Raw genomic sequence first — 20,160 nt, forward strand, 5'->3', positions numbered from 1 at the left:
CCATCGGATGCGAAACCGAAACCGAAAGTTGCGCTGGTGAAGAAGGTTCTGGAGGCGTCAACTTCAAAGAAAACCAAAATGGCTGACATGAAGAGTCGCGCCAAAATGGCCGACCCGAAGGCCTCTGGGTCGGCGCCGAAGGCAAAGTCCTCCGACGCGGATGCGTCGGCGCCGAAAGGGGTCGTGGACCCGAAGACGGCTCCGAAGAAGCGTCAGGGCGACGACGCAAATAGGCATGGGGGGCCGGCACCGAAGAAAGTGCCCGCAGTCGATGTGGATCTCGACGATGAGGAATCGCTCGAGCCGGTCCAGCCCTCTCCAGCCTTCACACAGAAGGTGGCGGAATCCTTGCAGCGGATTCGAAAAGCCAGTGTGATTCCCGCTCAGGACACTGTAGCGCCTAAGCTCACGCCTAAGCCTACTACGGGCCACACGCCTATCCGTTTCACCCTACCACCCAAGTCGGCGCCGAAGGCCTTCGCGCCGAAGCTGGGCGGACCCTCTAAGGAGCCATTAACGCCGAAAGCTGCCTTGCCGGTGCCAAAGCCTCGACTCCAGCCGCTTGCGGTAGAGGAACGTCGTGAGGTATTCATCGACGCCAACACCGGAAAACTGTCGCTCCTCAAGAGGAAGATCACAACGGAGCCGGCGTTGGAACCCTTTAAGATCCCTCTTAAAAACAAGGACTCTGCCAGATCTTCGGCTATGGTGGAACCTGTGTCCCCCCAGGCCCTGGGGCACTTTCCGACGCATTCAGTCGCAGCCGATGCGGACGAGGAAGATTCCGAGTACAACTATCCGGCGTACTCTGATCCGGAGGAGGAGCATGTACCTTGGGCCACCGGAGCCGACACCGAGGACCCACAGTCGGGTCAGGACCCTCAACTTTTCGCCGCCAAAACGTCCCCGACAGAAGACTCGGCGGCCTTCAATGCTCTGATAGAGAGAGCTGCGGCCAACCACGACGTCGAGCTACACTCAGACCCCGTGGATGTGGACTTCTTGTTCGACACCTTCTCGGTGGCTGAGAAGTCGGTCAAGACGCTGCCGATGCTTAAGGGGGTGCTTAAACATGCCGCAGAGGTTTTCAAGGAGCCCACACGGGCGCGTGTGGTCAACCCTCGAATCGACAGGAAGTATAAGGCAGCTCCCACAGATCCTACATATATCAAGGGACACTTGCCATTGGACTCCTTGGTTGTTTCCAACGCTCGGAAGAGGGCGAACTCTCAAACGACTGGTGACGCTCCTCCCCCAGATAAGGAGTCAAAAATCTTTGAAGCCTCAGGCAAACGGATTGCTGCACAGGCAGCTAACATCTGGAGAATATCTAACACCCAAGCCCTGCTTGCACGTTATGATAGGGCCCATTATGACACATTAGAGGCCATCCTACAACACTTGCCTGACCAATACAAGGAGGCAGGAGAGATGCTTATTCAGGAGGGTAAACTCATTACTAATGCATCCATCAAATGTGCACTGGATGTGGCAGACACAGCCTCCAGAGCTATCAATACAAGTGTGTTACTTAGACGCCATGCCTGGCTTCGAATTTCGGGGTTCAAACCCGACATCCAAACTACTATACTGAATCAAACAGTAAATCCTGACCATCTGTTTGGCCCTGAGGTGGATGCCTCCCTGGAAAAAATGAAAAAAGATACGGAAACTGCCAAGTCAATGGGGGCTTTACAAAGTCAGCAGTTTCGGAGTGGCTCCTTTCGCCGCTCAAATTCAAAAGGCACCTCAAGGGGACAGGCATCCCAGTCCACACAATATTACAAGAGTAACACCCAAGCCTCGTATAACAACAAAGGTAGAGGTGGTTACAGAGGCAATAATATCAAAGGCAGGGGACGTGGAAACAATGGCTCCAGGTCCACCACCACCAACAAGCAGTGACGTCTTGTCACTGCCCCCCGACCACACAACACCGGTCGGGGGGAGACTCCAGCAGTTCCTGCCAGCGTGGGAGTCCATCACCACGGACAGGTGGGTGAGGTCTCTTATCCAGTACGGGTACTGTCTAGAGCTTACGTCCATTCCACCGGACATACCGCCAAGAAGCCGTCCTATGTCCGGCGAGCACTTGACCTTGTTGCAGCAAGAAGTTCTAGTCATGCTGCAAAAAGGGGCGATAGAGCTCGTTCCATTGCAAGAGCGGGGAACAGGGGTTTACTCCCTGTATTTTCTGATCCCCAAAAAGGACGGGTCCCTCAGACCGATCCTGGACCTCAGGCCCCTGAACTGGTACATCCTCTCGGAGCACTTCCATATGCTCACGTTGCAGCAGGTGCTTCCCCTGCTTCAACAGGGGGACTTCCTGGCTACGCTGGATCTGAAGGATGCCTATTTTCATATCCCCCTGCATCCTTCCCACAGGAAGTATCTCAGATTCACGATCTTAGACCAGCATTACCAGTTCAAGGTTCTGCCGTTCGGGGTCACCACGGCACCAAGGGTATTTACAAAATGCCTGGCGACCGTGGCGGCGCATCTCCGTCGCCAGCACGTCCACGTCTTTCCCTACCTGGACGACTGGCTCATTCAAGCAAGGACAGAACAGCAGTGCGTCGACCACGTGTCACGCACCATTCATCTCCTGCACGATCTGGGATTCTCTCTGAACTACCCAAAGTCCCATCTCCAGCCCGCCCACGTGCGACAGTATCTGGGCGCGACAATCGACACTCTGGCAGCCACTGCGCAGCCAAATTCAGTGAGAATCGCCAGTATCCAGGCGCTGATCCAACGATTCAGACCCCAACACTCGCTTCCAGCGAGGGTGTTCATGCAGTTGATAGGCATGATGGCCTCCTGCATCTCCATTGTCCCGCACGCGAGACTACATATGCGTCCGCTTCAGGAGTGCCTGGCGCGTCAGTGGAATCAGGCTCATGGGCAACTGACGGACCTAGTGTTGGTGAGCGGTCGGGCGTACAACTCTCTGCATTGGTGGAATCCACAAAACCTTTGCAAGGGCCGACCATTCCAAGAGCCTGTCCCACAGATTATCCTGACAACGGACGCCTCTCTCCTGGGATGGGGAGCGCATGTACTCCATTACACTGTGCAAGGACTATGGACACTACGGCAACGGAAGATGCACATCAATGTGTTGGAACTGATGGCAATCTTCATGGCCTTAAAGGCGTTCAAAGTACATCTGTGCAACAAAGTCGTGTTGATCCGGACGGACAACATGACAGCCATGTACTACATTCTGAAACAGGGAGGCACACACTCTCCACAGCTGTCTCATCTGGCTCAGAGCATGTGGAAGTGGGCCATTCAGAGGAACATCTTCCTCATGGCAGAGCATCTCCCGGGCAAGGACAATCAAATGGCGGACCTGCTCAGCAGGCACAGCCATCAGATGCACGAGTGGGAGATACATCCATCGGTACTCCAACCGTACTTCCAAAGGTGGGGTCATCCAGAGATAGACCTATTCGCCACAAAGGAGAACGCAAAATGCCAAAGCTTCGCCGCCAGGTTCCCACACCCGCAATCACAGGGCAATGCGATGTGGATGAACTGGTCAGGCAGATTTGCGTACGCTTTTCCCCCAGCACCTCTGATACCGCTGGTGGCACGCAAGCTCAGGCAGCACTCGATGACGCTCATCCTGGTTGCTCCAACGTGGGCTCGCCAACCATGGTACACCACGTTTCTGGAACTCTCCGTGGTACCGCATCAAAGGCTTCATCTCACTCCCAGCCTTCTGACGCAGAGCCATGGCGACATTCAGCACCCAGATCCGCAACAGCTCAACCTGGCGATCTGGCTCCTGAAGTCCTAGAGTTTGGCTACCTCAATCTTCCTCCCGATTGCATGGACATCATTCGGGAGGCAAGGAAGCCCACTACTAGAGCTTGCTATGCGGCTAAATGGAAGAGGTTTGTCATCTACTGTGCTAACCACGATATTGACCCACTAGATGCTTCCATTCAAAACATCATCTGTTACCTTTTTCACCTGTATCGATGCAATCTAGCGTACTCTTCCATCCGCATTCACCTGTCTGCTATAGCAGCATACCTCCAGAATAGGCAGCACCTGTCACTCTTTAAGGTCCCTGCTATCAAGGCTTTTCTGGAAGGACTCAAAAGAGTCATCCCACCACGGACACCACCAGCTCCGGAATGGAACCTCAATGTGGTTCTTACAAGGCTGATGGGTCCTCCCTTTGAGCCACTGCACTCTTGTGAGCTTCAGTTTCTGACTTGGAAGGTTGCTTTCTTAGTAGCAATTACATCGCTACGGAGGGTTAGCGAGTTGCAGGCGCTCACCATCCAAGAACCTTTCTTCCAAGTACACGCTAACAGGGTGGTGCTCCGCACTAACCCTAAATTCTTACCCAAGGTTGTATCTCAATTCCACTTGAACCAGACAATTGAGTTGCCAGTGTTTTTTCAAAACTCAGAGTCGCTGGCGGAGCGGATGCTCCACACCCTTCATGTGAAAAGAGCCTTGATGTACTACATTGACAGGACAAAAGATTTTCGTAAGACCAAGCAACTTTTCGTTGCATTTGCCTCACACCACAAGGGAAACTCTATCTCCAAAGCTGGGATCGCTAGGTGGATCGTGAAATGCATTCAAATCTGTTACGCTAAAGCTAAACGCACTCTCACAATTCCACCAAGAGCCCACTCCACCAGAAAGTTGGGGGCCTCTATGGCTTTCCTAGGTAACATTCCCTTAGAGGACATATGTAGAGCAGCCACATGGTCTACCACACATACCTTCACTAAACATTACTGTGTAGACGTGCACTCTAAACAGCAGGCAGCTGTTGGACAGGCTGTTCTCAAAACACTTTTTCAAACTGCTGCAGCTGGCACGGGCGGCCTCCGCTAATGGAGGGACTGCTATGTATTCTATGCACAGATATGAATTCAGCAGCCCACATGCCTCGAACTGCAAATGCTACTTACCAGTATGCATCTGTTCTTGGCATGTAGGGCTGCTGACATTCATATCGCCCGCCCTCCTCCCCGGCGCCTGTAGCAGCTGCAGTATTCATTTACATATATTTATATGCTCTTAGCATGGGCATCACTCACATACTTCACTCCATCTCTGCCAATGGCTAAAAACAATCTGGGGATGGAGGCGATGCCCATGCGCACTGTAGTCCAGGGGAGGAGCCACCTATCTCGTGATACTTCGACCCAACACTAGGCAGCGATCTATGCACAGATATGAATGTCAGCAGCCCTACATGCCAAGAACAGATGCATACTGGTAAGTAGCATTTGCATTCAGCCGTCTTCGGCCCGGCTTGCTTGAATCCTGATGGTGCAGTGAGAAAGGGACTCATGTCTGAGTATACCCTGCCACACCTATAGTGGCCAAAAACGATTCAGAAAAGGGGGTGGTGATGAACAGAGTGTCTGAATTAAGCAGACCACTCTTACCCAGTCCAAAGATCAGGGCTTGATCCATCACCGTTATTAACATGGGTCTGCGTTTCTGGCGCGGAAAAGCTGTGTCTAAGAACTGACGTCAGCACGCGGAGGCGGCGTTTAAGTACTCTGACGACGTCATCACGGCGCCCACGACGGACGAGGAGCTGCAGACGACGCCTACCGACGCACAAGGGTACTGCTACGCAAAAATTTCCGGATCCAGTCTGACGCCTGGGGATATTCTAAGGTAAGGAATCTAATACTAATTACTGTTTCTTACAGATATATCGTTACAGAAGGTAAGTAACTTGTTCATCCCACACGCATATACTCACAGATCCAGACACACGCTATCAAACAAACACACATAGACCCAAACATGCGCACACACAAATACAGATCCAGACAAACAATCAGACAGGCTCACACACTTGCATATACGAACGCACCCACACATGTAATCACGCACACACTAAGATGCAGAGAAGAGAGCCAGGATGAATTGTGCAGATTGGAGGGGGATAGGCACAGCCCCTTCCCACCCTCACCCAGTCCCTATCAGCCGACGCCGAGACTCGAAGATGGTTCCCCAGCTCCAAAGTGGGCAGCTCTGACCGTCACTCCACATAAAGTTGAAGCATCAAAACGCGAAGTGAAAACGCACAAAAAAATTATAATGCAGTCTGGACTACTCTTAAGTTTTTTTAAGAAATAGAGGCAGGACAGCTGTGTTAAACAAGCCAATCTGACTTTTTGTTAGGGGAAGTATTTGCTAATAGTTGGGCGCTTTTGTACGTTTTGGCACCAGCAGTCCAAGAAAGAAAATCGATTAAGATCACACGGTGTGTGGGAGTTTATTCTGTGCTCGAAACCAGTATCTCCGCAGGGCTGCACGAGAAGCTGACATAAGCCCGAAAAAATGTTTTATACCGCCTTCCTAGCTAACTTGACCCACTCCAGTGCCTTTCTGAGGGTTCCCCTCTGAATATCTTTCAGAAAAAAGCCACAACACTTTATTTGAAAAAGTCTAATGTTTGAAATGGGTTGGGTAAAAGTAACGTGTAACGTAATTGGTGCTCATGTTAAACTCTCCAATACCTTCGGGTCGAGTACGCGCTATACAAATGTGCTAATAAAAGCAAAAAATAATAAAACTAGGAGTCTGCCTGCAGAAAGACTATGCTGGAGTCATATTCAAAAAGATGTTATCGCTGCTGACGTGTAGGGTAATATTGTTCGACGTCAAATATAGAAGCTTCACGTTGATCTACCATAGGTTGGTGGGTTTTAAGAGATTGCTTCTCTGGCATTGTAATTCTTTTCCCAATCTATAAATTCCATATACATATATAATATTATTTTCATTTCAAATTCTTGGTTGTCATGTTAAATAGCTAAGAAAGGATGTTCTTTCTATGGAGCACCTCTGTTTGGTGAAACAAATGGGTTCAAAGACACAGGGGCATGTGACATAATGTTATGGAAGGGTAGAAACCAATGCAAGCAGTTTTTTTTTTTTTTTGCATTTTTCTTGTGACAACCACACATTGGTTTTACAGAAAGAGCGCCTTGACACCCCGTTTAATGATGGCGCCTGTGTGCTACATTGTGCGCTGTCATTCGGAGAGCTAGTCCGCCAATTAAAGAAGGCCTCCCTTTATAACAATTTGGCAATGTTTTACCACAGGCACACAGATTAGCTGCCAGGGCTACGTTATGTTGTAGGCAGCCACTGTCCTTCATCTCATGGTAAGGGCTCCTGCGTTACACTGTGAGCAGCATCCTGCACAGTGGGAGGTGGGAGCGATGTGGGCAGGTGGTCTGATGAGCAGTGCTTAACTTGAGCCGGGGGTGAACGACTGCTCGTGTGCCAGGCATGTTATTTATGCACTGCACCTAGCGCACCAGCATTTTGCGAGTGCCTTAATATAAAATAGCTAAATGTTTTCTTGCTTTGGGCAAAGATGGCTTCCTGAATGGGAGCACACTGTTGTCTGTCTCTCTTCCTGCTAGCGGTCACTTGTGTTCGCCTACTTCTGCCCCAGTGTGTAGGCATGCCGGTCTGTTACGAGGCCAAACAAACTTCTCGAGGGCAGGCTGTGGCCTCTTGAAATGCAGCGTGTTGTCTAGCATTGACTAGCGCAGGAAGGAAGACGAGAAAGCGAGGTTTCGTATACAACAAAACCAGGATTGCTGACACTTCCCCCAAAAAAAGAGAAGCCAATGCAGTACATGTAGCTTGCGCGTGCTCTGCGGCTCGTGCCCATTGGCGGCGCTTGTAGACAGTGCAGGCAGTGCCTGTCCCCTTCCGGGGCTCCCGTGGTGAAGAGGGAGCCCCGGCGCCAGAAAAGAAGTGTGGGAGCTGAAGTCCCGGGTCCCAGGAGGGGGCCCGGGTGAAGAGCAGCAGATGGCAGTGCGGGGCTCCCGTGATTGAGGAGAGAGCCCCGCGTCGTGCTTCCAGAAGTATAGAGGAGCAGGAGTGCTCCGAAACCGCACCGCAGCCAGCCGCCATTCAGGAGGAATCCCCCCGCAGACCGGGTGAGTGGGGGATTCTCCTTTTGACCAGTGGTTGTGCGCCGATGAAGGCACAGTGTGCGTGTTTAAAAGTCAAAGTGCATGCTGGCTTACAAGGACTGAACTGGGACGGGAGATGTGCACACGCATGGCTGTAAGTGCGCGTACACCTGTGCAAATCGCCAAAAGCTGTGCGCGTGCGCATCTCCTGTCCCACTTCCGAGGCAAGTGGATAACAATAAGCCTCGCTGGCGACAGCGCTTCGCGCTGCGATGCCAGGCTCGACCTAAAAAGGAGCATCAATGGCTCATTGAGGCAATATACTTCTAGCTGACATGTAAGGCAGCTATCTGGTCTACATCACATACACAGATAAAGCCTTACTTTTAGATGTGCTGGCCCGACAAAAAGCGAATGTGGGTCAAATGGTTCTATGTACATTATTTCAATCAAATGTAACCTCCACAGGTTAGACACCGCTTCTGGAGGAGAGCTGCTTTACAGTCTATGCTAAGCATGTATATCTACAGCCACACATGCCTCGAACGACAAATGTTACTTAACCAGTAAGCATCTGTTCGTAGTATGTGGGGCAGTAGATTAGCTATCTGGGAACCTGGAACAAAACCTTGACCTGGTTTCAAAGTGGCTTACAGCTAGATTTGAGGAGCTAGCCCCAGGTAAGCCAACCAAATCTGCGGGTAGGCACGCCTCGGCGCCTTGGTTCACTCCTCTTCTGGGTAAGATGAGCCAAGATTGCAAGAGAGCTAAAAGAGCCTGGTGGCGCATGTACGACTCTGATGATAAAATAAAATATAGGGATGCTATACGACTGTACCACAAACATATTGTGGACGGAAAAAAAGTCTATCTTGAGCGCAGAATCGAGGCAGTGGAAAATACGAGCAAAGAAATCTTTAGGATTGTAAAAGAGTTTATCTCCCCTTCCTCGAGCACGCCCATCCATTCTCATACCGAAGATTGGATTATCCAGCTTAGTGATTTCTTTATTAATAAAATCAAATCCATTCAGGACTCCTTTCCTGATGCTGGCCTTATTCCAGCTGCTTGCCATTTGATCACTTCACCACCTTCATTGAAGGGGAAAGGCCCTTTTCTTTCTGTTTTCCCTTCTATCCCTCTTGCTTCCTCCCTTGATCTCCTGTCTCGGCTTCAATCGGGCTCGCCACTTGACCCTTGCCCAGCGAAATGCCTAGGGAGAGTAGCGCCTGCAGTTAACATCTTGCTTAATCCGCTGCTTAACTCTTCCCAGACAACGGGAGAGGTTCCTCTGGCTTGAAAGCATGCCCTGATTCTGCCGCTGCTTAAAAAAACTTCTTTAGATCCCCTTATTCATGCTAACTATAGACCAATCTCCCTCCTTCCCTCTCTGGCTAAGGTGATTGAGAAGCATGTGCATCTCTCCATTTCCAGCTTTATCGAGAGCAATAATATCTTGCATGACTCTCAATCGGGTTTCCGTGCGAATTTTAGCACGGAGACAGCTCTCCTTGAGATCACCGATGCCATAAGAGAGACTTTGGATCTTGGTCATATTGGATTTGTCGGCGGCTTTCGACAACGTCCCCCACGACGGTCTCCTTTCAAGACTCTGGGAGATCGGTTTGCGTGGGACGGTGTGGAACTGGTTTAAGTCTTTTCTGACCGACCGCCGACAAGTGGTCTGGGCACCTCCGTTTTCCGCCGAAATGCCGCTGCTGGAGGTTGGGGTTCCTCAAGGGTCTATCCTGAGCCCCACCCTTTTTAACATCTATATGGCCCCTCTAGCGGCGGTGGCGGAATCTTTTGGTGCCCGGATCATATCCTATGCTGACGACACCCAGCTCCTTTTTACGTGTAATAAGGGTGAGGATTTTGATGGCGACCGGATTAAGGAATGCCTGGGCGCTGTCTTTGACTGGTTTCAGAGGCACAGTCTGAAGTGCAATTCCGATAAATCAGAGTTGCTTTTTTTCGGATGCCAGCCAGATCCCAGTTGGAAGATATGGTGGCCCCGGGATATGTTCCCTCCTGACGCTTTATCGTCAAAAGCCAAAAATGTAGGTGTCCTGTGTGATGATGATCTTTCCTTTAGACCCCAGATTATAGGGCTGACAGGGAAATGTTTTGGCATCTTAAAAATGTTGCGGAAGTTTCTTCCACTACTGTCTCTGCACCATAAAAAAAATATTTGTCCAGGCTTTGATAGGCTCGCGTCTTGATTACGCGAACGCTTTCTACCTCGGCCTTCCCAAATACCTGATGGCACGCCTGCAGGTCGTGCAGAATTCGGCTGCTAGAGCCATCTTTGGATTACAGCGAAGGGCAAGATCCTCGGAGCTACTCAAGAGACTGCATTGGCTCCCAGTCTCTAAGAGAATTACTTTCAAGGTCTTGACCCTTGCCTTTAAGGCCCTCCATTCGATTGGCCCAAAATACATCGGGAAGCGTATGGCTTTCTATGCCCCCAGGAGGACTTTAAGGTCCGCTTTGCTGGCCAAAGCTGTTGTCCCGACCATCAGACGCGCTCGCATCGGAGGTCTCTCCTTCCGGTACTTGGCACCTCGTTGCTGGAATGAGCTTCCCGTTTTCTTAAGGAAAGCCAACAGTTTGCTTTCCTTTAGATAGGAACTGAAGACATGGCTTTTCTCCTAGTAATTCTCTTTCGGCCCGCGGTTGGTGTTGTGTTGTGCACTTTTTCTTTAGTTCTCTTTGCCAAAGCGCCGGGACACTCCATGCGAGCCGGGACACTCCATGGAGTAGCCGTGCGCTATAGAAGAGACCCTTATAACATAACATAACATAACAACATTAACATGCACTGACCCTCCTCTCCGGACACCTATGCTGTTTACATACAATCTTATACAGTATCACAACTTTTTACAGCATCAATATCTCACTTTACTACACTGATCAACATTCCATTCTCGCCTACCTTGCGGGAAAACAGTCTAGCAGTGGTGCCAATAACCATGCGCATTACCAGCAAGTGGAGGAGTCGCCAGATCTCGTGACATGAAAGACTCTTTGAAGAAAAACAACTTTCATACCTCCAAGCTCAACACTAGATGGCGGGATTATACTAAGCATGTGAATCGACAGCCACGAACAGATGATACTTGGTAAGTAACATTTTCCTTTTCCAATTACCCTCGTTTCCTGCCTTTTTCTCTTCTCTGCCTTTGCTTGTATTTTCTTCTGCTTTCTTGTCATAAAAACCCTTTGATTTTTGTGATCCCCACCTTTCTCTCTTGACATACCAACTAGACCTATGCTTGAATGTAATCTCATAGCGTCACTTTTTCTTTCATTGTAGTTTGGACTATCATTATTGTACCAGATCCTGTCCAGAGGAGAGCAGATTCTTAGTTCTGTGACTGCTAAAGACCTGATGCAGGACAACCTCTGGTAAGAACTGAGCTGAAGTCTCCTTATTTCTTTTTTTCGCTTCTGCTTTCTGGCAACAAACAGCCCTACTTTGCCACGTCTAAATCCAGATTAAAAATAGCACCGTTTTAAAAGCGAGCATTTGAGCTTCTTAATGTGTTTAAGATTTTCCATCCAAAGCTTTTTATCTTACTATAAAGAGAGGGACACTGCCTTACTAAGGTAACATTAAGGTAACATAGTAGACCACGTTAAAGGGGGACTCCACCCTTTTTTTGTGTATTTGTTTATTTAACTTACATTTTGAAACTTGTGTACTAATAACCAACCTGGAGAGGTTTGCTTTTGGAACTGGAGAGTTGTTAAATGACCTCCCAACTTTAAGCACATCGAATCTTTGATTCTCTCTGGCCTGGTCCTAAATTAGCCATCACTGAAACTTCTATATCAAGGACTTTCAGTGCTTGGATGTTACCTTGCCCATAACCACAGCAAATAATTCCACAATCTCACAAGGGTGCTCTTATTTTTGCCACAGCTCAGTTTAATAAGCCGCTGCAACTTGCTTCAGACTGGAGAATGTCACATTCTCCAGCACTCTGCCATGATCCTACTGTGCTTACTGTGAAGCTTAAGTATCTATATATGGCTTGCATTAGATTAAAGGTTTGAGGTCTCTGTGAAAGTGAGGCACAGAAATCCTCTATTTTGATGCATCAGCCTTTACTGTCTTCTATTGAAACCGGTAAAGTAGCAAGGCGAGGTGGCATTGGAGTTGCCATACCTGCTTTCCGTGCCTGAGCAGCAGTTGATTCTCAAGAGAGGGCGATTTGGGAGTAAAGAAGCATCAGACAGCTGTTTGCAAACAGGGTGTAACTGTCTGATTTTCCAGTTCAAAGACAGTTCGTCTTCAGTTACTGTTTTATTAACTATTTGTATCTATAGTGAAATTGTCTATTTTTCTCATCCAAAGTGTTTACCTTTACATATACATTTATTTGCAAACAACCATTTATCATTGCTACAGAAAATTGATCCCCATTATAAAGATGGGTGAGATACATAGAGTTTATTAAAATTATAATACTTTATCCCAGTTTTACTTACTTTCAACTTCTGTGGAACCCCACTTAATCAATATTGGAATCCAAGGGCTCCTACTGACCCTCAATTTCACTGCTTTGAAACGCAAAATAGTGCACAAAAATTGGGAACCAAGCATTTGTCAAACAAAACTCAAATAAATTAATGTTTTATTTAATTCACAAATCTAAAAATAATCCAATTTTTTTAAGGGAAGATGGGAGCTTTTCTGAAATCCATTGAGGCCACCCGTAGACCTTGCTACATTCTGTGTGAGGCACTTGAACTGCTCTCAGAAATCAGTCTAAGGCTGCCAACTTAATTTTTTGCATCTAAATTCAAATTCCTTCATATTTAAAGAACATTCAAAAACTTTGAATGTTTGCTTCTTTATTTATATTCATTTTATTAATCTTTTCATATTATAAAATTTCTAAGTAGTTGTGGACCCCTTGAGTAGGCTTTGAGGACACCCAAGAGTCCCTGGACCAACGTTTAATACCGATGCCCTATTACTGTCCAGTTTAGAACCCTAACAAGTTCCTCAAATAGTTCAAATGATTGCAATTTAATGTGTTACAGAGAAAAATGAATAATTGCTCACTAGACTGATGAAGTATCAAGTAGCGGGATGGCTAAGGGAGCAGTCCTTGCCTCTCACAACTGCATTACAGGTCACAGATCCAAGCACAACCCAAAGAACCTTCATTTTGCCAAGATCTGTATATTGAGTACTGCTCCCAATGGTACCAGGAATACCAGTTATTTACAGTGCTGCCCAACTACAAATACTGTTGTATCATGACCATATAAATACAAATTTTCATCCGAAACACCTATCCCTGTGAAAAGCCATCATGTACTCCCCCCACTGCAGGATGGCCCTTCCAATTCTTCCTTCTACCAAACTCCAGTCAAGCAGCCTACTAAAAGCTGAGTCTTGACAGTAGTTCTGCCCATGCTGATGCACAAACTCTTAACACTCGTTGATTTCTTGCCCCCCTCCCCCGAAGCTATTTTTGTGGCAGGCTGCCTTTTAGGTTACCCCTTTCTCTGAACTGTACACAATGTTCTATTCTGACAACGTGGTTGGAGAAATGTCACCTTTGTTCCCAAGGTGTTGACAGAATTCCTCCAAAATGCAGACTTTTGTTCACTCCCTCTGGGCTCGGCTGCACGCCTTTTATGCCTGGAGAGCTCTACATTTTTACCTCTATATAAACAGGATTTTTCCTTTAAAAGAGCAACTGTGACTTTTTGTGGGAGCAAACTGTCCGAGCCCTGTCGTAGGTTTCTGTTTCCAGACGTAAGATGTCCTTCAATACCCTTGTTCATGCATGTGATGACCATCCATCCAGTTTGTGAGCACAGTTCACAATAGAGTACTTGCTTGAGTAGCTTTCACAATAGATGCCTCTGTCTTAGATGTGTAGGGAAGTTCCATGGGCTCCAACTATCTGCTCTTGAAGCTTCATTCTGGAGTGAAGGATAATTTGAGAGAATGAATGAAGGGAATTTATAATGTGCAAAGCTATTCCCAAGAGTGTCAAGGAGCATGTGTAACAATAACCTTAACTGTCCAACAGAAAAAAGGTAGGTGTTTTGTTTTCTCCGAAATGTGTTCTCAATTGGATCTGACACAATTCAAGTGGGAGCTCATTCCAAGCTTTGGCAGCACAAAAAGAAAAGGCTTTGCCACCCCTTTGAACACACTTAAAGCTAGGAATATTCAGCAAGGAAGCAGAAGCTGACCACAGCGTTCTGGAGGGCAGGAAAGGAACAAACATTTTTGCCAGATGGACACTGCCCTATGGACCAAGACCAGAGCTTTAAAGAAAATATTTTTCCTGACAGGTAGCCAATGTAGGGATTTCAAAACAGGCGACATAAAAGAACGCCTAGCCAGGTGCAAGGTGAGCCTGGCAGTGGCATTTTAGACAACTTTCAGGCGGTTCACCAAAGTCGCCACCACTCCTAGATGGAAAGCGTTAGTGTTATCCAAGTGCCAAGTTCTCAGCCAATGGATCACAACTCTCCTTGATTGCAGAGAAAAGAGGGCAAGAAATGTCTTCATTGTGCGTAGGATGCTCACCACTTCAGAGATCTACAGCCGCATAGAAAGGGCATTGTCCTGCGTCACCCCTAAGTTTTTAACCACCATAGATGGAGGAGGCAGTGCCTGCAGAGCGGGTTGCCAAAAATATTCCCGCCAGTTTGACGCAGGTGATCTAAACTATATCATTTCCATCTTTCCTGCGTTACATTTGAGTTTGGCTGCCCTGCATCCACTCAAATGTGGCGCGCATATCATTGTAAAGGATGCTGCAATTGAGGCCTGGGAGGGATCTGAGGCAAAGAGTTACGCATGAAATAGGTGGTCTGTGAGAAGAAGGAACTTTAGTTCAGCGACTTAGTGATTCTAAGCCTGTCCATTTTGGGGGTTTAGAGTTAGTGACTCGTCCTCGTTTATGCCTGCCAGCATGGAATGTAAAACGCCTACTTCTCTGTGACCTGTGCTATGTTTCTCTCCCCATGCCCAGGACTGATCTTGTATTTCGAGTAACCCGGGAACTCCTTCGAGTCCCAGCAAATTCTTTGGCAACAGCGCTGTGCATACCCTCAAACCTCCAGTCCCTCTTCTCCCGCTATGTGGACAGGCAGAACCTGAACCTGCTGGAAGCCAAGCTCAAGTAAGCAAGTGGCCACAATTTAACTTTCTAGTTCACAAGCCATCTTTGCAGACTATTAGGTGTAGGTGGTTTTGATGGTGTTTCAGATAAATGTAAATGTGCATGTTCTCTGGTAACATAGGATTGCCCTGTCTTCTGCTTAAGGGTCTGTTGAGGAGATAATTTGTTTGTGATGACTTAGTAGAACTTTTTTAACGGGGCTAAGCCCATTGCAAAACCGTAACATCCATTAGACAATTCTGGGCATTAGGGATAATCTGCCTGATAGGAATGTCCAGTATGAAACCTTTCCTGGTAGGCTAATGCGAGTCAAATATCTTCTGCTTTTAGGCTAATAAGTTGCATCCATTCTTACAGCGTTGCTGATAGTACGATGTGAATATTTTCCCTGTTGGATGATAGTAAATTTCCATTGTAAAATAGTTTCCACTAGGCTGATATTGACGCCCATTGTAATCTTTTTCCTGAATGGATAGTAGCGATGCCCATTGTAAAATCTTTCCAGGTAGAATTAAAGAATTGTCCCTTGTAGAACGTTTTTAAGGGTGTTAAAAATGCCCATTAGTGCTTCTTGTAACACCTATGTTGTTTCTCTACCACATTTGCAGGTTGGTGCCAGGAACACTGTAAAGACCTTGCCCACCACAAATAATGCCTTCGTTTTTGTGCTGGTGCCCCTGAGCCCTCCGCTGGTCACTAGAAGAAGAGAGAGTGGCTTGTGATGGCGGTCGTGGGATTTTTGCCTTCTTTCTCTCGTCTTGGAACATTTTAGGAATGTTTTTACTTCTGGGTAGAAAATGTGGCCTGGTTCTTGCTAGTTGACCGCTGCCCCTCAGCTGACCCCTCACTTGTGTGGGCCAGTGTTGTGCGATAATGGTTTTGGCTGTGCTAGCCTCCCATGCTTCATCGTGGGACTGCCGCTGGAGAATCCCTGCGGCGACTGAGGAGAGGATCGATCACGGACTTCAAGGAGCCATCTTTGTTGACGAACAGCAAGCTCTTGTTGGAGAAGCTTGCCCAAGCCCTGGATGTTCTCAACCCCCGTTTCCTTTCTCTCCCAAAGATACAAAAAAAGTAATAGACTTCTCAGATAAGAATTGTTTTTAACCTAATTTGTTTGTCCTTTCACACTCAGCTGCATAGGTGTTGGGGCTGCTTTTGGATGTTGATATCGACCAGTTTCCTCTTATTAATCAACGAGGAAGATGGATTTGTTTCTGACCCAGATAATCTAGCTCTCCTTACACAGACTCTCCAGCCTCAACTCTCTCCCTCTCCTCCAAAGCCCCTATCCCTCAATCTTATCATAACTTTAGGTCATAAATCATATATAAACGTATCAATGGTGGTCATGAAATATGCTGATACTGTTTTTCGCCCTCTTGTCTCCACTCAGATCCACCACAGGGACAGGACGACGGCTCACTAACCTAAGTGGAGTAGTCATGCACACTAACTTGAAATTGCCTCTCTGATAGGTTGTCTAGGCTGTGATCTGACACCGTCCTCTTACTTAATTGTTCACCAAACTCAAATTGTTGCATAAAAATGTACTCCAAATTAGAGTTTGAAAATCTTTGCTTCCCCGAGGCTCTGTTGCCCCCATGCTCACACAGATATGTGTCTTTTCCTGCACTCGTGCTCCTTTCCTCCCCTTTAAAAGACTCATTCCTTCCCTTGCCACCCTGCCACCTTATCTAAATACATTGAGGCTCCATCCTCACCTTTTCCAGACCCTCCGGCCCATCTGGTGCCATGTAATCTCTCCCCACTCCACTCCAGATAGTTACTCTTTCCTCAATACCTTATTAGGATGCTCCCCGTCTGCTAGTTCCTTGGTTCCTTATCCCTTTCTTCCAATCACTAAGGAGGTGTTACACACATCCTTTTCACCTATTCTCCAGTTACTCAAAACCAAAGAGGGCAACATTGAAAACTAAGCAGTCTAGTTTTGCTTGCACCTATCTTCCACAGGATGCTCTTTCCTCCACCATAAACTGAGTTTAGAACAAAAGGTATTAATTGCTGACAGAGGTTTAGAATCATGTTTGTGAAAGCGAAGACCTTATTGTTGTGACACACTATTTTATTGCACAAGTAAATCCCTATGGATTCCAAGGTGGTCACAGCATGTATTGCAGGTGTATTTTATGGATTCCAAGGTGGTCACAGCATGTATCGCAGATGTATTTTCTCCAGTCGAACAATGGCACCGTCCTGTGACCACTGTGTATTATGCACTTTAATATTCCACATGGATTTCTTGGTGCAGTGGTGACACCTTGTCACAGTGTCTCTATTTCATCAGACTGTGAACCTTGAAATGGTGAAGTTTTCTCTAAAGACAGGTCTGCGTGGGAGAAAGTGTCTCATCAGAATTTATTTTCCTATCACTTTTAAAATAAAAATACCAACAAAGCTTTCATATGGTATTCTAAGTTTACTTTAGCCCTGTTAACAACCTTTTCCTGTGGTGCATTACTCCTACATATTTCTTTTTCACATTATAAGCCTGCTTCCCTTGTCATAATCCTTTTGTTAACATTCTCAGCTTGCAATCATTTCTTTTGTTTGGAGTCTGCTTTGCTTTTGTGTGTTTTTCTTTTTACAGCTTGTGTCAATGTAGTTCAGGCTTGTTTCCTCAGTGTTAACCCATGCCTGTTTCTTTTTCATAGCATCTCCCTATATCCTGTGCATTGTTTCTATCTATTGCCTTTTCATAGCTATCTAGTTCCTTTGCAAAACCTCTCCTATTCCCCCTTCCTTACCTGGCCTCTTTTTGGTGGGTGCTATCTATTTCTTTTGCATACTATCTACCTAACTGTGTTTATGACCTCCTTCCATTTCCCTTGCATTGCTTCTGCCTGTTAGCTTTGCATCACTTCTACGTATTTTCTTTTTAGAGCCTCCATTTTTTTTCGTTACAAATTTAGTTGTGGTTTCTACCTCTTTACTTGCACAAATTATGTCTATTCCTTTGCAAAGCTTCTACATACTTCCTTGCATCACATCTAACCTTACTTTCCAGGGCTTCTAACTGTTCCTTTGCCTATGCTGTACATTTCCTCTGCATAGCTTTTACCCTTTTCACTAGCATAATGTATGGCTACTTTGTGGTTTTTGAACATTTCCTCTGCACAGCTTCTGCCACTGTCTATGACGATGGCCATTTCCATAATCTTCAGTGCAACTGGAGAACAGTTAATCTTGGTCACATTTCCAAACATATCCCATAGTTGAGCTAGCTGGTTAGTACAACTCTCGAGTGAACACACACTTTGCACTTGTTAAGAAATGTGTTTTTTTCTTTTCCCTTACCAGCACAGCAGCCATTCGCCGTTTGGCCAGTTCCGTACAATTTGTATTCACAATTATATTGCCTGCACGGCGGGACCTAAGGCCTTCAAGTTGTGTACATAGGGTTACTGTTCTTAGTGATAAAATGGAGAGGTAAATGATTGTGTTAAATGCAGCGAGGGTCCTCGCTCAATGTCGTTTATCAGCAGGGAAGAGGCATTTATTGGGCGTATACCCGGGGAATTTCCTAGAGTGTGGCAGAAGCTGTCGGAAGGTCCATAGGACTAGAGTACCACTTATTGCTAGAAAGAAATTGGTGGTTAACTCCATTGAACATGCAGATATATACATGCATTTCATAGAATCACGTAAGTGTTAGCCAGTCTCACAGGCCACGCACACCTGCGTTTCAGCGCAGTGACCGCTGTCAGTCACCAAAGACATGGGTATCACATTGAGTTGCCCCTACCAGACTTGCCTTGAGAACTGCAAGATCATAATCTTAGCAGAGGAGGCACCGAATACTCACCTGGTTGATTGAGGGTGACTAGAGAGGAAAAATATTGGAATACAAATGATTCGGTTAAGAGTACAGAGGTTACAATAGGCTATAAACACCACAATAAATATTATTAGAAATGAGAATTCTTTTTTTTTTTTTTAAATAGAATTTAGGGGATCACTAGACTGATTGTAGACCCAGTAGTACCACACTGAATTGTTCCCTCATGAGTTATTTTGGAACTGTATCTTAGTGTAACTACAGCCAGGTAGCTGGGTGGGAGTCGCAAATCGGAGTACTAGCATATAGAACTTTTTACACTGTGGCGGGATGTCTGGGGTCCATTTGCATTTGGTTGGGCTCCAGTGGGTTTTCCAACCTTGACAGACCAGACGAGGCTCCGGAATAGTAAGAAAGCAACCTCTAATCAGTCTCTTCTGCTGGGCGGGCTACTGGCTAGAGTGTTGAATACCAGTGTTCATCTGGGGATGCCTTGTTATTACAATACAGGAAATCTGAAGTAGTAGCCAATACCATGTTATCAGGGGTCTAGCAAAAAGTCTGGGAACCTTCAGCAAGAACTCATTCTGCTGCTAAATTGTTTTCTTTTATTATTCATTTTTCAGTGTCATTTGCTGTGCCCAGGTTTGTTTTCTTTCTAACATAAGGCCGGATTTAGAGTTTGGTGATGAGATACTCCGTCACAAGCATGGCAGATATAACATCCGCCATATTACAAGTAACCAATGGCACTTAGATATCCAGTCCACCGTATTTAGTCAGGTTTGTGATCGGGTATCCCATCCGCCAAACTCTAAATCAGGGCTATAATGCTATGCACAACTTAAGTCAAACACCAGTTTCTGCCAGCTGTCCAGTAGGGAGTTGAATCTGAGGCGGCACATGAATTTCTTGCTTTTTTACTTTCTCCCATCTTATTGTACTGTCACCTTTCTGCATTCACTGTACATGACTTATGGATTTTTAGGTCAAAATTAAACGTTTCTAAATTTACATTTTTATAGTGCATTGTAAATAAAAAAAAGAATGTATGATAAATTATGACAGTGTTTATGACTTTCTAAAATAAAAACAATGCAAATTTCCCTAGATCCACCTGAACTAGGCTTGACCTCAGCCAAGAATCTTAAAGATGATAATCCTCTTCAAGTCTGGGATTTACTAACCAGAGTCCTTGTTCAGGTTAACTGGTCTGCATCCCGCCAGATATCCTTTGTATTAAAAGCTGATCAATGTGATATTTGAC

General features: G+C 46.5%; 1 protein-coding gene across 2 annotated transcripts in view; it reads left to right on the top strand.

Annotated features, from left to right (window-relative positions):
* The window catches only part of PATL1 (PAT1 homolog 1, processing body mRNA decay factor), a 168,989-nt gene extending 151,470 nt beyond the window's left edge, over positions 1–17,519 (top strand). For both annotated transcript variants that reach the window (XM_086953075.1, XM_086953077.1), the window contains 3 exons: positions 11,251–11,342; positions 14,945–15,094; positions 15,703–17,519. In XM_086953075.1, coding sequence (XP_086809201.1) covers positions 11,251–11,342; positions 14,945–15,094; positions 15,703–15,724 — 264 coding nt within the window. In that variant the 3' untranslated portion in view covers positions 15,725–17,519. The remainder of the gene's footprint in view (positions 1–11,250; positions 11,343–14,944; positions 15,095–15,702) is intronic.
* Positions 17,520–20,160: the final 2,641 nt, after the last annotated feature.

Source organism: Lissotriton vulgaris, chromosome 1_2, assembly GCF_964263255.1.
Source record: "Lissotriton vulgaris chromosome 1_2, aLisVul1.2, whole genome shotgun sequence".
NCBI classification, from domain to species: domain Eukaryota; kingdom Metazoa; phylum Chordata; class Amphibia; order Caudata; family Salamandridae; genus Lissotriton; species Lissotriton vulgaris.